This window comes from Cibotium barometz, chromosome 28 (genome assembly GCF_041138505.1).
Source record: "Cibotium barometz isolate CiBa-2024 chromosome 28, ASM4113850v1, whole genome shotgun sequence".
Taxonomy (NCBI): Eukaryota; Viridiplantae; Streptophyta; class Polypodiopsida; order Cyatheales; family Cibotiaceae; genus Cibotium; species Cibotium barometz.
Window position 1 is genome coordinate 24084018 of NC_141073.1, and position 18745 is coordinate 24102762.

General features: G+C 42.0%; 1 protein-coding gene across 1 annotated transcript; it reads left to right on the top strand.

The window, feature by feature from the left end:
- Nucleotides 1-400: 400 nt before the first annotated feature.
- Nucleotides 401-14388, top strand: LOC147622669 (ABC transporter B family member 19-like). Its single transcript, XM_086822241.1, has 11 exons — nt 401-849; nt 954-1008; nt 1635-1810; nt 2010-2210; nt 6042-6301; nt 6445-6764; nt 6893-7116; nt 7255-7604; nt 11997-12424; nt 12507-12748; nt 12844-14388. Exons 1-11 carry the CDS (start codon nt 505-507, stop codon nt 14062-14064), a joined length of 3822 nt encoding a protein of 1273 aa, XP_086678367.1. The 5' UTR covers nt 401-504; the 3' UTR covers nt 14065-14388.
- The last annotated feature ends 4357 nt before the right edge of the window (nt 14389-18745 follow it).

Below are 18745 nucleotides of genomic sequence, written 5' to 3' on the forward strand. Positions count from 1 at the left end.
AAATAAAACTTCAAATTTTGGAGTCTTTAAATTCAAGGCTAAGTAAAATTATAAACGGTTTTTTTCAATTGGAGCCGTGAAAATTGCAGTAAACTAGTTGGGAACCTGTGCTTCGCACATCTTTCGAGGCTTCCAAAATCAAATTCTACCCAAACCTCCTCTTCCCCTTTCCGAACCTCCGAATTCTTGCCACATGGCAGCTTTGTGAAACTCTTCCTTAAGATAATATAGAGAATAGAGATGGAGGCCTTCGAATTTCAAATTTCAGCCCTGGTACGGCAGATTGGTTAGGGCAGATCATTAATGAGGCTCATTAATGAGTCAAACGCGTCACACTCCACAGGGTTGGCTGGCTGGTCAGGCGCGACTATCGTTACCGTCTCTCGCTCTCTCTCGGCTTAAGTTTTTAAAGCCGATGACGCTTCGTATGTTTATGATTGGAGCTAAATGAGTATATACCTGCAACAGAGCTACTGCAAGAGCTAAGCTTGAGCTCCGTTAGCTATGGAGGCATCAGCAGAGAACGGGCTGGGCCGCGCTCCCACCACCATCACCACCACCGCCGCCACGCCCTCTCCTAACCATGGCGATGAACGGCTTATACTCGATCGCACAGAGGTCCGACACAGACGCAAGCTCTCCAAAAAAGATCCGGCCCCTTGTGTTTCCATCCTCAAGCTCTTCTCATTCGCAGACGGTTTTGATTACTTGCTCATATCCTTAGGGACCCTGGGTGCTGCCATTCATGGTGCCTCCCTTCCAGTCTTCTTCTTCTTCTTTGGAAAGCTCTTGAACAATTTTGGCACCAAACAAAATGATCCTCAAGGGTTGGCTAGCTCAATAGGAAGGGTATGGACAGCAATATACTATTCTCACATGTTCGGCTAGCTATATAATCCCCTTGATTTACTGTTGTTTTTTTTTTTAAAACTTTGATTTTCTTGATGATGCAGTACGCTTTGGAATTTGTTTACTTGGGGCTGGTGGTTTTGGGCTCAGCATGGGCAGGTGAGTTTTCCTTTTTCCTGAGATTCCTTAAGAGGTTTTTATTTTAATGTGAGGGTGGGTACTGAATTGGAATGCCACTGGGGTAGATTGGAACCCACTGCAAGGCCAGGAGAACACCCTAACCTAGCTTCATCTTAGGAAAGTAGAACACCCTAACCACTCCACAACGCTTGTGGTTATGGGTGATTATGGGTAGGTGAGTAGTGCGAGACATTACTGTAAGCATAATTAAGTGAGCAGGTGAGTAGTGCGAGACATTACTGTAAGCATAATTAAGTGAGCAGGTGAGTTGTGGGGCTCCTCCCATGACTTGTCCATGTGGGCTCATTGCCCCGCCGCTTGTCTGCTCATCGCCCCACGGCTTGTCTGCTGCCTTTGTAATGTGGGGAAAATGATACTGGGAAATGTTTGGAAGAGTAGTACCCCCTTATGTTACTTAGGTTAGGTGTGAGTTTTTGAGGTGGAATCAGGATTATGTTAGTTTGTAATGTGGAGTTAAAATGATACTGGCAAATGTTTGGAAGAGTAGTACCCCCTTAAGTCACTTAGGTTAGGTGAGAGACTTATTGAGGTGGAATTAGGAATATATTAGTTTGTAATGTGGAGTTAAAATGATGTGAATGTAGAGATTGCTTGTTGGATGCACTCTGGTGAGAGGCAAGCTGCAAAGATGAGGGTCAAGTACTTGGAGAGCATCTTGAAGCAGGATGTTGGCTTCTTTGACACTGACGCCCAGACTGGCATGATCATTGACAGTATTGCCTCTGATACCATTCTCGTCCAAGAGGCCATCAGTGAGAAGGTAAATCAACCTTCAGAAACCAAACGAATTAATTGCAATTTTTATGCTCTTTCAGGTGCATTAGCACATGCAAAATGGATCAAAGTCCTTAATGCTTTTGGCTCTAGTGTTCTTAATTCAAATTTCTACAAGCTTTTTGCTTCTAGGTTGGGCTTCTTAATGGATTTGTTAGTAATTAGTGCAGCTCTAATTTTTGCAGATGGGAACCTTCATCCACTTCTTGGCCACTTTTGTGGCGGGTTTTGCAGTGGGGTTTTCTTCTGTGTGGAGAATAGCCCTGCTCACGCTTGCTATAGTTCCAGCCATTGCGTTTGCAGGGGGTATACATGTTTTAATACTAACACGCTTGTCTTCCAAAAGCCAAAAAGCTTATGGGGAGGCCGGAACCATTGCAGAACAGGTACTAGACTGAAGGCCATAAAATTAATCTTTTTCAAAGGCTTTAAAAAAAAAACAAACAGCATTTTGTGAATCTCTCTCTCTTCCTCTTACTTATAATTGAACAATTTTGAAAACAAAGGGAGAACCTTTCCCTTGTTAAAATTTGTAGCATTAAACTTCTTGACCAAGATAAAATTCTTTCAAAAAGGGAAAAAAGTGAAAAAATAGATAAAAGAAAGAGGAAAAAGAACAATGACAACATAATTTCCTTGATTCCAATTATGGAAAATAGGTTAAGGCCTCCATTTACAAAGGCCAGTCCATAAGTAAAAAATTTCTTATCACATGCCTTGAGAGAGTGAGGGGGAGAAAAAGAGTTTGTGTCTAGAAATAAAGAGAGAAAACAAATCCTCTAAAAATATAAGCTTCTAAAGAACCTCCACATCACTTGTAGTCTCTCCCCTTCCTATTCCTTTCATCCTTTTTCTTTTCCTTTCTCTTTTAACCCCTCACATAAAGTCATAAATAAACAATTTTTGTTGGATGTACAAATCTCGCATGGGTAGTGGTGATTGCAAGGGACCCTTCGTATCTCTACTCCCCCAAGCTTGCCTTTTGTGAAAGATGGAGAGTTGGTTATGTAGAGTGAGGACCTATCGTAGCAAGCTAGAGCCTTCGTAGACCCATGAAGAGAATAGCACTCTAGGGGTGCTAGTAGCTCTAAAGAGCACGTTGGGCACATATGTTGGCCAACCATCTAACCTGATCTTGATGTGAGAACCATGACACATTGTGGATGGCATGGTACCTCTTGGTCTCCAAGAAGCCCATGTTCATGGTCTTGGGCCACTTCCCTCCCTGCCTAAATTTAGAGGGTTGTTGGAAGTAAAATCTAGTGGGGATTGCAAGATTGTGCCTCCAAGGGTGCTAGCGGCTCCAAAAAGCCTGTTGGGCACATATGTTGGTGAATTGTCGATCCTGATTGTGATGTGAGAACCATGACACATCATGGGCAGTGTGGCAACTCTTGGTCTCCAATATGGTATTCGAGTCCAAGTTGATGGTCCTTAACCAATTCCTTTCATGCTCAATTGGAGGGGGTTAAAAGAGGTGCAAATCTCGAATGGGTAGTAGGGATTGCAAGATCGGAAAAGGGACCCTCCTAATTTCAACTCCCCCAAGCTTGTCTTTTATGGAAGACTCGAGGGCTGGTTAGGTTGAGTGGGGACTTGCCTTAGATCGTAGGTCCATGTAGATGTGTTTGGCTTTAGGGGTGCCAACAGCTCTAGAAAGCACATTGGACACATATATTGGCTAGTCGTCGATCTTGATCTTGATGTGAGAACCATGACACATCATACACATCGTGGCAACTCTTGGTTTCTAAGATTCTCCTCCTCGACGACTTATTCAGGTTATGTACGAAATTGTATTTTACTCAATGGCTATGCCCTACAAGGTTGGCCAATTGGTAACCACTCCCATAAAGCGGCCATGCCCCACACCTATTCTATACTTAATTCTTTCCAAGACTTGCACCTTGTAATGCCCTCGTAGTTGTGCTTCCCTATAGTTATCATTTCAAGATGGATATATTAATCTCTCTCTCTCTCTCTCTCTCTCTCTCTCTCTCTCACGGTTTGTCTTTTGGAATGCCCATACCTAATCTAGACTCTATTCTTTCTTATACATAAATCTTGTAGTGAGCCTTTAAAGTTTAAGGTGCACATCCCATTGTTCCAAATCCCTAATTTCAAGCTGCACATATAAGCATATAAGCTCCTCGAGACTCTCTATAGTGTCTATATAATTCTCTTTCTAGATTGATAATTTTGTACTAGGTGTAATTGGATTTTGAAGATACATGACGTTTTCTCATATCTTTTACGTATGTGTGCATATTTCTTGTGGGATAGAGAAACATGCTTTATCTCTTGTAATATCATACCCAAAAAGTTCATGACAAAACTTGTGAAAATCTTTAAGTGATTAAAGCACTTCCCTAATGACAACCAACTTTCACTTGTATCATGTACTTTTCTTGCACTGCAGACTCTTTATACGTGTAACCACTTATTCATCTAGCATTTAACATTTTATATTAAGACTGTTAACAATTCTTAGCTAAACTTTATGGCTTTGGCTTTTAGAATCCATTTAAAATGAGTCAAAGTAGATCATCCCTAGCCTTTTTCCCTCATTTTCTTTTCCAAGACACTTGTAAACTTTCAAGGTGCATTTATACTCCATTTACCCATAAATTCAATGGCCTTGCCGTTCAATGTCCGATTCACTCTCCACTATGTTGGTGGGGTTTGACCCCAAAGGTATTTTTTGGGCTAAAGAAAGTCCTTGTTTGCTTCAAAAAAATTAATTAAAACTCAATGATATCTAATTAAATGAATGCATATTTTTAGACAAGACAAAGATTCTATTCTTTTGACTAAAAATCTCAATTCCCATTTTGTAAAATTCTCATGAAAATTCCAAAAGAGTGATAAACTCTATATGCTTATGTCACTAAATTCTTCATGTTTGTAGGCACATATGGGACCCTTAAAGTAATTCTCTCTCTCTCTCTCTCTCCATGGAAAAGCTTTTGTTTTCCTCTTTGGCTTGCATTTTGCAAATGGCAAGAGCAGGCATGTGGTATTATTAGATTTTTTAAATATTCAAAGAACCCTCCACACGCCTCCCCTCTCTCTCTCTCTCTCTCTCTCTCTCTCTCTCTCTCTAGAAACTATACCATAGTATTGAAAATGTCTAATCTTTGTTGTAAATTTAAGAACTATTTTATTAGTCTTTACACTAGTACTCAACCCGTGCGTTGCTGCGCAATGTAAAAAAACATTAAGAAGCGAAACGCATGAATGGAATACAAAGGGTCAATCGGAATACAAAGAGTCAATGGAAATGATTTTTCTTTTATTTTTTAGAAATCCAGAATTTCTTTTTTGAATAGGAAGAGTCAATTGGAATAGAAAAGATCAATCGAATACAAATAGTCAATTGAAGTACAAAGAGTCAATGGAAGGGATTTTTTTCTCTTATTTTTTAGAAATCCAAGATTTCTTTTTTCTCTCCTCTCCTTGTGCCTTGGCTGTCAATGGTTAATAGATAAATAGATATTCAAGGATTCACTAAAATATGTTTATTGTCCCTTAACATTTCTCTCTCTCTCTCTCTCTCAAATTTAGATCTACTTTATTGCGTTCGTTTTTAGTATTCATATTGGATTCTATGTACTTAAATAATAATAAAGCTTACAAAATATTTTTTTAAAAACTTAGAAACTAGAAAAAGTTTTTGGTGAAATTTTCATTTGTGTAAAAACTAGGCCTACGTTACGATCTCGGAATGAGATGGATGTAAATTGAATTTTTTAAATTCTCATTTTTGTATTAAGTACCTTATTTAGTTGTCTTAATTTAGTTTACTCTTAATTTTCTAAATTCTCATTAGTACCGTATTTAGTTGTCTTAATTTAGTTTCTAAATTCTCATTTTTTCTATTATGTACCGTATTTAGTAATTTTCATTTGTCTAAAAACCAGGCCTACGATACGATCTATGGATGTAACTTGAATTTTCTAAATTCTCATTTTTCTATTAAGTACCTTATTTAGTTGTCTTAATTTTCTAAATTCTCATTAGTACCGTATTTAATTGTCTTAATATAGTTTCTAAATTCTCATTTTTTCTGTTATGTACCGTATTTAGTTTACTCTTAATTTGCACACATGGTTTGAGCTGGTTCAGGTAATAATTTAGCCTTCACGCAATGGTGTAAACTGTAAAGATTTCTTGTGAATTGAATGAAATACCGCGGTTTAATACTTTGGAGTATACAGGCCATTGCGCAAATAAGGACCGTCTACTCTTTTGTTGGTGAGAGGAAGGCGCTGGAGGCTTACTCTAAAGCTTTGGAGGCTCCCCTGAGATATGGTTATCGAGCTGGGGTGGCGAAGGGGTTAGGGTTGGGAGGAAGCTATGGCATTCTCTTCTGCTCGTGGGCATTTGTAATGTGGTATGCCAGCACCCTCGTACGGCATGGAATAACAAACGGAGGCCAAGCCGTTTCTGCAATCTTTTCTGTTGTCGTCGGCGGCATGTATGAACGCTGCCTCTTATAACTTCTGTAGTTAATCCAACATTACCATTACTAATCCGATCTGTTGTGATTAGCTTGATGATAAACCGCATTAATCACATATTAATAATCCGTTTGTTGTGCTTAATCTGATGATCGATCAGGTGCTTAGGCCAGTCCTTGACTTGCCTGTCAACCTTTAGCAAAGGGAAAGTTGCTGGATACAAAATTTTTGAAATGATAGAAAAGGTACCAAGGATGAACGTAGAAAGCTCTGGCGGCGGCCAAACTCTCTCCCGTGTGAAAGGGGACATAGAGCTTAGAAATGTTGCATTTAGCTATCCATCAAGGCCAGACGTGATGATCTTCAAGAGTTTCTCGTTGAGAATAGCCTCTGGCAAAACAGTAGCCATTGTGGGCACTAGCGGATCCGGCAAGAGCACTGTGGTGTCATTGATAGAGAGGTTTTATGATCCCATTTCAGGTGATTATCATTAGTGTGAGCTTATCGGTGGGTAAATAATGAAGGATAATAAGCCGTTTTTTTCCCTTTCTTTGTTTTTTGGGTTCAATAAAACACAAATTGAAATGCAAGACTATATGTCAAATTAGGGCAAGTCTTGCTTGACGGGGTGGATATCAAGAGCTTGGAGCTTTCATGGCTACGTGATCAGATGGGCCTGGTCAACCAAGAGCCTGCTCTATTTGCAACCAGCATAGTGGAGAATATTTTGTATGGAAAACCAGAAGCCAGCATGAGAGAAGTGGAGGAAGCAGCAAAAGCTGCAAATGCACACGGGTTTATAAGCGAGCTACCGGAACGCTACAAGACGCAGGCAAAGGAAATTTAATTCGATAATCTTAGTCTTAGCGAGTTGATTATAACTCGTAAAGCCAGTTGATTATAACTCGTAAACCTTAGTCTTAGACAATGTATTTGGCCAACTCTCAACAAATGGAGCTTATATTGGCAGGTGGGCGAGAGAGGGGTTCAGCTGTCGGGAGGCCAAAAGCAGAGGGTGGCCATCGCAAGGGCCATCCTAAGAAACCCCAGAATCTTGCTTTTGGACGAGGCAACAAGTGCTCTGGATTCTGAGGCCGAGAAGGTCGTGCAAGACGCCCTGGACTGTGTGATGGTGGGAAGATCGACGGTTGTAATTGCTCACAGGCTTTCCACCGTCCGAAACGTTGACTTGATTGCTGTGGTTGAAGGAGGGGAGATCGTAGAACAAGGACCCCATCACGAGCTTGTCGCCAAAGCAGAGGGAGGAGCTTTTGCCACTCTGGTCCGGCTCCAAGATATGGCTCATGACAACCACCTAAGGTAAATTACATTTTAATCAAATTTTTATTTTCGAAGAAGTACTCTATATTATTTTAAAAAAATGGATTACAGTCGCGCACAGGTGGAGTATATGTGGACCCCCAGGGGCATGGTGTCGTAGAGCCAAAGCTATTTGGGCATCTACTAAGATTCCATCCCTCAATTTCTTACTCTGGAGAGCCATCTTCCAGTAATTTCCTACACAAGACACTCTGAGCAAATGGACGAATCTTGGATTCTTACCGCTCTATACTTGATAGCAGTCTTTTCAATCCATGGAGGAGTGTGGCTGTGGGAATATAAGTTGACAAGGCTTGAGCTGCACTAGAGGTTTGCCTGATCTGCTTGTCCAATTATTGAACCAGTTGGAGAGGCATAGTACCGGGGATTTGGGCCACCAATCCGGGATGCTCTGTGCACTCCATAGAGGAGGCCTCCCTGTCTGTCATTAAGCTGGAATGCGTGGATATCTCGGCTGATCCCTTCCAGTCTACTTTCCTACAGTCCCATAGATCTGACTATCTCATATACCTTTCTGGCTGAGTTTCTTGGCAAGGTTGGGGCTCTGTTGAGCAAGGGGTACCTCGAACTCCTCTATTGTTGAGTCTTCCTTGGGATACATAACTTGGGGCTACGGAATAGGAATCCATCTTATGTGCTGGAGTGAGGACCACAGGAAAATTCTGAACAGCTGTCCCATGCAGTTTTACTAAAAGCGTAGATAAAAGTAACAAAAACCATGGAAGAGGAGAACACATGTAATATAATTGTGATCTTCCCAATCTTAGAAAGCTGTGCTGAGTTCCAATAAGTTAGCTTGGCTTGCATCTTCTTCTCAAAGAACCGGTCAAACCTGTGCTTAGCTCTGAGTTCAGCATCAATAGGGCAGCCATTTGAATTCATACTTATCCGACCATGGCTCGGGATCAGCCGGGTATAGCAATAGTGCTTCGGCTTTGGCCAGACTGTTGATTGAGCCGGAAAGCTTGCAAAATTCATCATCCACCTGCAAGGAGTCAACATTGCTATGAGTATACGCTAGAATAATGTTGTTATCATCTGCAAAAAGTTACCAGAGCAAAGAGGAGTGGGGCAAGGGGGCACCCCTATCTCAACAACCTATTCAATTTGAAAGAGCCTGCTACATTACCATTCACCAACATAGTGGCATGAGCATTAGCTAGCAAGGATTGCACCGTCCTGCAGAATTTGGGTCTGAATCCCAACCTCTCAATGACTGTTAGCATAAAGTCCCATCTCACCCTATCATATGCTTTGTCAAGGTCAAGGTTCAGAAGCACGTAGGGGGCATTATGAGTCAAGGCATGGTCAATGCCACATTGAACATTAAGGATGGCTTTGTGAGTTACTTTGCCTTGAACAAACCCAAACTAGTTAGGGTCAACAACTCTGGGGAGAGTGTACTTGATGCGGAGAGCCATGGCGCTTTAGCATATATTTTGTATGAGGTGTTGAGCATTGTGAGGGGGCTCCAGTCTCTTCGGTGTAGTCTATTGGCTGTCTTCTGTATTAGCTTGTTGATAGCTTCCTTGTTCAGTTCAGTTGAAAGGCTCCCGTTTGAAACATAACATCTGCGTTGAACATATCACACAGGTCCCTCTTGATGAGCTCCCAGAAGTGCCAATGAAACTCTATCACAGGCCATCAGGCCCTAGATATTTTTCTTTGCCCATTCTCCTGGCTGCAGATTTCATCTTCTGACAAAGCCCTCCCAATAAGGTAAACATGTCATTCGGAATCTGTCTATCTATTCTAGAGAGAAATTCTTCCACTCTTCCTTCCCTAACGAGGCTCGGTCGACCACTAATATAGCAGACAAGTGTCTGACAAAGCAAGATTCTATATCTTGAGGGGCCTCTACAGTGCTACCGTCAGGAGCAACCACTTTAGTAATGGACTCTCTCACTCTCTTTTCTTTGACAGCTCTAAAGAAGAACTTGGAAGGTCAGTAGGAACTCTTCCCTTGAAGCAGAGAAAGGCTCCGCACTTGCTGATTCTTTGATACTCGGCGCAGATCCGGTCCATGGGGAGATCGATCTTGGAGTGAAAGCCCTTCTTGGGCGTAGAGGAGCTGGCATTAGCGGAAGGCTTAGGATTGCAGTTCTGGAGCTTGTTGGCGATGGCTTTGGGAAGTTCATGCATTGTTTGCTCGTTGATAGTGCTCAGGACAAGCTTGTCAACATAGGACAAGGGAGGTCAGCTCCACAGTGCATAAAGCTAGGCATGTCTGAGGGTCCATGCAAACTTCATGAATATTTGGCTGTTGCTTGATGGTTGAACCGTCGGATTCGTGAGGCCAAGAATTTTTGTATTGATAGGATCATGGATCGAGGTCGTCATGGTAGGAATGATAACCTCCGACTTGATGAGGAAGAGCTCGCTTTGGATGTTCATAAAACTCTTCATAGATTGCAGCCTGGACCTTTCAAGAGGGTGAAGGGGAAAACTTGGGCGAGGCTGTGGAGAAGTGGATCGAAGCAATGGAAGAATACTTTGATGTCATCGGGTATAACGAGAAAAGTAAAATGGCTCTTGCAAGGCTAAAGATAGTAGAAACAGTCAGAGTGGCATGGAGAAACCACTCCGAGACAAACGTTCTGGATCGAAACACCCAGACATGGAATGATCTCAAGATTTACCTAAGGAAGAGATTTTGTCTTCCCGGCTTTTTGGGAAACCAAGATGAACGACTTCTTAGAGTTAACCCACGGGAGCAGAACTATTGAAGTGTATCACCAAGCATTTGCTCTCCTCCTCAAATACTCACCACCATTGGTAGATGAAGAACAGCTGATGGCCAGGTTCATTCGGGGATTGAACGAACCTTTGAATATCCTAGTGAAGAATGTCAGGTTAGCTTCCATGGCCGAAGTAGTACAGATGGCGAAGGATTTCAAAATTCTAGAACCCAGTTGGACTTGGTTAGAGGCCTCCCTCACCTATAAATAGATCTTTAGTCTTTTGTAAAAAAATTCGTAAGTGCCAGATTCAACTGTCTATCAAATATATGGGAGGTAGCGACGCCACATGGGCGGCATGCACTAGCAGCCCCTTCAACCCTAACCCTAGGAATTTTGTTTTTCCCGCTCACTTACACTTGATGTTATCTACAGAACTACAACCTTCTATATTTTTTAAGTCAATTTACTGAAATAAGTAAGTCTCACAATTCATCAAGCCTTACAGCCAGTGGAAAAAAGGAAAAGGTTGGAAAAACTTCGGATTTGTTGAAAAAATTTACAAAATTGATCTGTTTTCTTGAGGGGAAGCCCAAAATTTGGCAAGGATTTTTAAATTTCAACCGATAAAAAATACACTAAATATCTGTTTTTTGTGAACACAACTTGGATGCCTTGTCAGGCACTTTTTGGTGGGCCCTAGAAACACAATGCTACCAACGGTAAATATTTAAAAGAAGTGCAACTGGAGGAGTGACTAAATGCAGCTGGGTGTGGGGCCGGGGGATGAGATTGTTGGTAGCATTGGTAATTTAAAATAAAATACAATTTTCTTATATTAAGTGCAATCCAACCACTTCTTATCACGTGAAGCCAAACCTCAGGGGTAGCAATGGCAGCAAGGCCCTGGTGGGAGACTGGGGGTGGCGTGAACAGGCCCTAGGTGTGGGGAGTAGGTTGCGGATTCGAATGCTACCATTCATGGTTCCCTGGGGCCCGTGAGAAATTCGCGTGTCTCAAGTCACGAGTCGCCACAACTTTCAAGTACCACCAGTTTTCCGTTCGCACAGTTCAACCAATAGAAATGGTGCCACGTGGGCAATTATACAGTCAAAGAGCACAAATATCAAGGTGGGCCTGTTCACGTGGGGCAGTGCACCGGTCCCTCGCTCGCAACCGGATGCCTAAGCTAGTGTTCACGCGTCGCATAGCTTTGGTTGGGCTTTAGCATGCAACCGAGACTCAACATTGTGACCCGCCTGAGCAGACCCACATGGCAGGGCAGCATGTAGAACTGTTAACCCATTCAGCCACCAATGTACAGTGGGTGGAGTGATCCATCAAACATTTGAAGGTTTTGTGCGGGATTCGGGAACTACAAAAGGAATTGTGGCTCTAGAAATTTCGTGTCTAAATGCAAAAAAAAAAAGGGCATCCTCGCTCAGTAGAGCTGCTTCTAAATTGCAGAATCTTCTCCCCCTTTCACGAGACACGTGTAAGAAGTTAATTAACTGAAAAAACCTGGAGTGCCATGGCTGGCAGTGTCCAGGGACATTTGTGAAATCTCATGTGTAAAGCAAAGATCAGGGTCCTTCTGTAGAACGATTTAATCTCTCTCCTCTCAAATTCACACATTTACCATTGTCCCGTTCGGTTCTTCTAAAAACTCACACGTGTGGTGCATTTGGAACAGGCAAGGCAGCATGTCGAGAAGGTCATCCGCAAGGTTCAGCAGCGATTCGGGTGGCAGCTTTCGGGGGAGCAGCTTCAGGATAGAAGAAAAGCTTAAAGTGCTGGATTCGGCCACCAACAAGTCTAGCTATATCTACTATTGGAGGCTGGCCAGGATGAACTCGCCGGACTGGCCCTATGTTGTGTTGGGCGCCCTGGGGGCGGTGTTATCAGGAGCCATCAACCCAGCCTATGCGAGCTTTCTCAGCAGCATGCTCACCATATTCTACTACACCGACCACCACAAGCTCAAGACGGAGGTCTTCAAATACTCCCTCGCCTTCCTCGGCCTGGCCGTTCTCGCCCCTTTTATCTTCTTTCTGCAGCACTATTTCTTCGGTATCGTAGGGGAGAACCTCACCAACAGAGTCCGTCAGCTCATGTTCCAATGTGGGTGCCGTCATTCCGTCATCCTCTGTCGGTGATTTCCCTTCGTATCTGGGTTCTGATTATTGTGTACTGTCTGTTACAGCCGTGATGCGAAACGAAGTGGGCTGGTTTGACTGTGACGAGAACACCAGCACAAAACTGGTTTCCCGACTTGCCACCGACTCTACGAATGTGCGTGCCGCTGTCGGAGATCGCCTGTCGCTCATTGTGCAAAACCTCTCCGTTCTTGTTACGTCCTGCATCATTAGTTTTGTGAGCTGCTGGAAAGTAGCTCTGGTGATGATAGCCACGATGCCTTTCCTCATAGCAAATGCCCTTGCACAGGTTCGCTACCTAAAGCTAAATCTGTTTCCGTCTTAAACCCACCTTCCCAATTTTCCTGATCACTTACGTCTTGACGGATGGTGGCAATTTTGCAGCAATTCGCCTTAAAGGGATTTGCTGGCGACTTGGCCGCTGCTCACGTTCGGGCAACCATCATCGCAGGAGAAGCAGTCAGTAATGTGAGAACCGTCACCGCGTTCAACGCTCAACACAGAATTGTAGGCCTTTTTGCCGGAGAGCTCCAAGCTCCCGAACGCAAAAGCTTTCTTCGTGGCAACCTAGCTGGGCTTTTCTTCGGTTTCTCACAGTTCTCGATGTACAGCTGCTATGGCCTGGCCTTATGGTATGGGTCCACGCTTGTGAGGGACGGGCAAGCAAATTTTACTGGTGTTCTCCGTGTCTTTATTGTTCTTCTTATTACAGCCATAGCCATTGCCGAAGCTCTTAGCCTCTCGCCGGATATCGCCAAAGCGGGCAACGCGTTGGCCTCCGTCTTCGCCATTGTTGACAGACCCACGTCCATCGAGGCCGACAACCCGAAATCGCAGAGCGTTACCGAAATCAAGGGTCAAATCGAGCTCCGGAACGTCCAATTTGCATACCCTTCAAGGCCGGAGGTCGTCATTCTCAATGATCTCTCTTTTTGCGTGCACGCAGGCAAGAGCTTGGCACTGGTAGGCGCTAGTGGCTCGGGCAAAAGCTCCGTCATTGCACTCATAGAGAGATTCTACGATCCATCAGCCGGAAGGGTTCTGATCGACGGGATCGACATCCGGAAGCTAAACTTACGCTCGTTACGACAGCGGATCGGGCTGGTTCAGCAAGAGCCGGCATTGTTTGCCTGCAGCATTTTCGACAACATTCTCTACGGCCGGGAAGGTGCTACGTCAGTGGAGGTGGAGGCTGCTGCCGTGGCTGCCAACGCGCACCGCTTTATCGGTGCGCTGCCAGCTGGCTATGATACACAGGTCGGCGAACGTGGCATCCAGCTGTCGGGCGGGCAGAAGCAACGCGTGGCAATAGCGCGAGCGGTCTTAAAGGACCCAAGGATTCTCTTGTTAGATGAGGCGACGTCAGCGCTAGATGCCGAGTCGGAGAAGGTGGTGCAGGAGGCGTTGGATCGCCTTATGGAGAGGCGCACAACAATTATGGTGGCGCATCGTCTTTCCACCATACGCAACGCCTCTACCATTGCAATTTTGGAAGAAGGGCGCATCCTGGAGCAAGGCTCCCACATGGACCTGGTTGCTAAGCCGAACGGCGCCTACGCTCGACTTGTCAAATTTCAACAGATGGCGAATCCGTCCATTATGTGAATATGCCCACCCATAAGTGCTTTTAAAACTTACCTCTTCCTCTTTACTTCTCTAGGAGATGTGGGATACAGGTTCTCTCACTGAAGGGCTTATATTCCTTCTCTCTCTCTCCCCCTCTACCTCTCATACATCTCATACACAAACATACCCATGTACCCCTCTCTACCTCTCATACACAACCCATGTATACCGGTGTTCCAAAAACTTACGTCTAAGACACATACCCTCTTCTTAATGAAGTAGGAAAGTCAAAGAAAATAACCTGTACACTTAATTTTTTTTTACACTATTGTTTTTTTCTCAATCAACTTATTACTTTTTAAAGAATCTTGCCCGTTGTTTTGAGCTTTCAGTTGGCTAAAGGAAAAGCTAAGGCAATGCGTGCTTGAGCACACATGTATGCATATCTGCATATGCATGAAAATACACACACACACACATCCACATCTCCTATTTTCGTTTCCCTCAACGTAAGTAACAATGATGAAAATGAAGTGAACACATTTTTAATGCACGTGGAGGTTTAGTGTTAATTGCATGCTAGTTGCATCTGTATGAGGGTGTGTTCAAGTCCCTTAAATGTATGATTTATGAGGACTTTAAATGCACGATGAGTTCTCAAACTAGGAAAGTGTGGATGAAAAGGGAGGAAAGTGTAACCATGCAAGGAACCATAACATTCGTTTGCGTAAGTAGAAAGTGCCACAGATTTTGCTTCTCAAATTGCAAAGACCTTGCACCACAAGTTAAAGTTTGCTTCTCAATTTGCAAAGATATGGCACCATTGCATATGGACATTTGATGATGGATTACAGACTCTCTCTCTCTCTCACACACACACACACACACACATGCACACTATGTACGTGTATGTGGTTGTGAAGAGTTCGAACTAATGTGAGTATATGAATAAAGCAACATTGAGGTTGGATAATGGAGCCATAATGGATGCAAACATTGTAAGGTGTGCACTTGTAAAGAAGACAATGATGAGTTGACATTGAGGCATGGGGTTTTCCATGATTCTATCATCCTATGCTCTTAGATGGGTCTCACTCCATCTTAATTGAAACCTTCACCCATGGGTAGGGTGTTCTTAGAAGAGGCAAAGTTTAAACACCTCTTTGTATGCATGCAACTTCACATTGTAGAGAATTACCACAATGGCTTAGGAATGTTTTTGAAGCCATGTGTACACACAGCAAATCTGTAAGCAGTGGCTTATATTTTCCTTGAGGGTCCTTTGGACTATGTAGATGATGCATGCAAAACCCTATGGCCAACACACATGGAACAACTTAAAAACATTGCTTAAAGTCACACATGTCAAAAATGCATGTTATGTTATATTTGGTTAACATTACTTCCAATGTGCGATCACCTCTTTGGTAACCACCATTCTTGGTCATGTCATGCACCTAATGATATAAGATTATGGGATTTAGCCAAGCCTACAACATGTGTATTGTGTAGCTAAGATAAAATTTGTATATACATAGCCTAGATATTAGACTTATTAGCTTTTGGGTCCTTGAACATACCATAGATGGTTGGATACTTAACAAATATGATGCCAAAAAAGTATGACATTTTTGCTAATAAGAAAGTACAGAATCCCATTATCATAATTGAGTTTTTCTTGAGCTCTTGTGGTAGTAGCTTACTTGCATACTTGCTTACTTGTTTCTTTGCTCTAGGATGCTTGTGGATTATACGCATTGAGTGGTTTACTTGCTTGCTTCTCTCTCTCTTCATCTTGTTCTTCATTTGCATGCACATATGCATTGAAGTAGGTGTTGTTCTTTCATTATCTTTATCCCATTGCTCTCTTTGCTCCTCACCCTCCCAAGGAAAAATGTGACACCATTGGTGGTAAGGTTGAAGCCCTTAACTTCTCACATGGAGGGGTTATCAATTGCTTGCCGGCTACCACAAATCCTTTTTATCTTTCCACCTCTTCCCCTCATACAAGGCTCAAGAGTTCTTCGTTTAACAACCTTAAAATAGTCGTCTCATCCCAATTGCTCATCTCAGAGCTTGTAAGCACCTATCTCAAAGCTAGCCAGTGCCCAAAATGCCGCTCCATAGCCAACTTGTGCTACCAGCCTAGTTGGAGCACTCGATTGTTGATATTTAATACGCAGAGTTGACATCGAGATTCCCACCATTGACTACATCAATTATGTGCCTTATTTTTTTCTTATTTTCTTTTTTTGGAAGTAGATATATTTATAATATTAACACTGAAAGTTCTTTACAAACCAATTCAAAGGGACCTAGGGCTAGAACCAATTCAAAGGGACCTAGGGCCAGAACTAATTCAAAGGGACCTAGGGCTAGAACCTAGACTAGGTTATTTACATTGCAATTCAAACAAAGCATGTTCCACCTATCTTCTTCCCAAACAAAGGAAGACTGGCTGCAAGAAATTAACACTGAAAGTTCTTTACAAACCAATTCAAAGGGACCTAGGGCCAGAACCTAGACTAGGTTATTTACATTGCAATTCAAACAAAGCATGTTCCACCTATCTTCTTCCCAAGCAAAGGAAGACTGTCTCCAAGATACATGGTACCCTAGTTGCATTCAGGCTATTATCATTGCTTCAGTAGTGCATCCTTTTGGGGGCAGCTTCTCCAAGATTTACTTTCTTGTCCACACCTTTAGCATTGTTTTGCTTCTAATAGTCCACAAAAAAGTACACCGAACGCTTCTAAGTAGTCTATATACAATTCAAAAATTACGTAGGGACACTTCCAAATAGTTTGCATATGGTTCCAAAGGTAGCCCGAACACTTTTCGAAAGTCTCCACTTTGTGTTTCACGCTATAGAGAATCTATATGTGTGTTCAATGGGTATATTGGAAATCTCTTATCTTTAAATTTTGAGTATTTAAAGTGACTCCTTTTTCTATACAAACTTATAAGTTTTTTTCAAAACTCATTAAAAAAACCTCTCATGTAAATGTAAACTTATCTTTAAAAAGTGAATTAAAAAATACCTTCTTTTGAACTCACGTAATACATTCACATATTTTTGAGTGAATCTCGAACAAAAAATACATGGGACAAGTTCAAACTTGTATGAGTACAATTACTACCATATGTCAGTGAAAACATATATCGAATAGGTTCAAAAAGCAAGCAAGTTCTACTTGTATGTATACAAGTAGAACTTGTATACATATGTCAAGTTCTACTTATATGTATACAAGTAGAACTTGTATACATATGTCAATGAAAACATATATCGAATAGGTTCAAAAAGCAAGCAAGTCCTACTTGTATGTATACAAACCCATTCATACGCCATATTTTTTGAATTGAATGCTAGACTTTTCTATCATACATTGGACAAGTTCTACTTGTTCGTACATAGATTAATTCATGCGTTAGATATCTCAAATGTTCATGTATATATTTAGGTGTTATGTAGATGGTAAGTTCTACTTGTATGCATACATATCCATTCATACATCGAACTCTTTGAATCGTATACTGGAATTTTTCAATCATGTGTGGAACAAGTTCTACTTGTACTATCCATAGATATCTAAATAGGTTGAGACTAGAAACATACTCATACCATCATTACACTTGGTCGTGTGAAATGCTTTCAAAATTTCTCATATATACTTTTGCTGAGAATTGAAGACTCTATCTGACGCTTATCAGACCTTAAGCCTCGAATAGGATGCATAACCCCAAGGTTTATCCTTTTAAACTTTGAACATCGCTTATATGTTTATTGGATCTTGTCTTTGTGGTTCTTTGTCATAAAATGAGGTCGTTCACATATAGAGGACAATGATCACGTACATGCCTTGCTCAGAGAAAACATACAAATTTACATTTGACAAGCTTTTAGAAAGACTTTACTTACACAGAAAGCATCTATCCATTGGTACCTAGGAAGCTTATTTCAGCATGTACAATATCTTTCAGAGTCTGTACAGTTTATTTTTAGATTCCAAGTGTACATAGTTTCTCAAAATTGAGTCATACTCTGACTACATGGCTCCCCTCCATTTCGGATCTACTAATACTTCTTGCAAGCTCGCAAGCTTTAGTTCATTATCTCAACCATCAAGACCATATTCAAAATGTGAATGGAGGCTTTCTTTTGCTCCTCTATTCTCTTAGACCTCTGAACAACTTTTGGCTCTTTTGTTATTGCCAGTAGAGATTTGACATCTATGAACTTCTTCATCCATTTAGGATATGGCTGCTTCTATGGTGCTATAGGCTTCTCTTCTTCATCATTTAATGAAGCCACCTCTTGTGGAGTTGGTACTATTGGTGGATGTGTTTGTAGGGCTACTTCTTTGTTGAAGGATAGTGTGGACATAGCCTTCTCCTCTACATGATAAGGTTGTTCCAAGAATACCACATCATGTTGGAAGATAATTGTGCTCTCCTACCTGTGCTAGAACATGACCAATAGGAAAATTTGATGCATCAATGTGCACATGGAAGATTATGTTCCAATTTGTAAATCTTAAGACAAATACACTTGCTAAGGCCTTCTTGAGCACATCATATGCTTGGTGACATTCCTCAGTCCATCAAAGACTACTATTAGTCTATGTAAAGGCCTTGCAATCTTTGCATAGAATATAATAACCTTATGTAGTACTTGACATGTCCCATAAATATTTGCACTCTCTTAAAATAAGTAGGT

Bases quoted from the DNA above. Each gene is read 5' to 3' on its own strand.
- LOC147622669 (XM_086822241.1), top strand. From the start codon at position 505: ATGGAGGCATCAGCAGAGAACGGGCTGGGCCGCGCTCCCACCACCATC. The intron at 7,605-11,996 runs GTAAATTACATT...CATTTGGAACAG, and splicing joins GCTCATGACAACCACCTAAG to GCAAGGCAGCATGTCGAGAA. The intron at 12,749-12,843 runs GTTCGCTACCTA...GCAATTTTGCAG, and splicing joins TAGCAAATGCCCTTGCACAG to CAATTCGCCTTAAAGGGATT.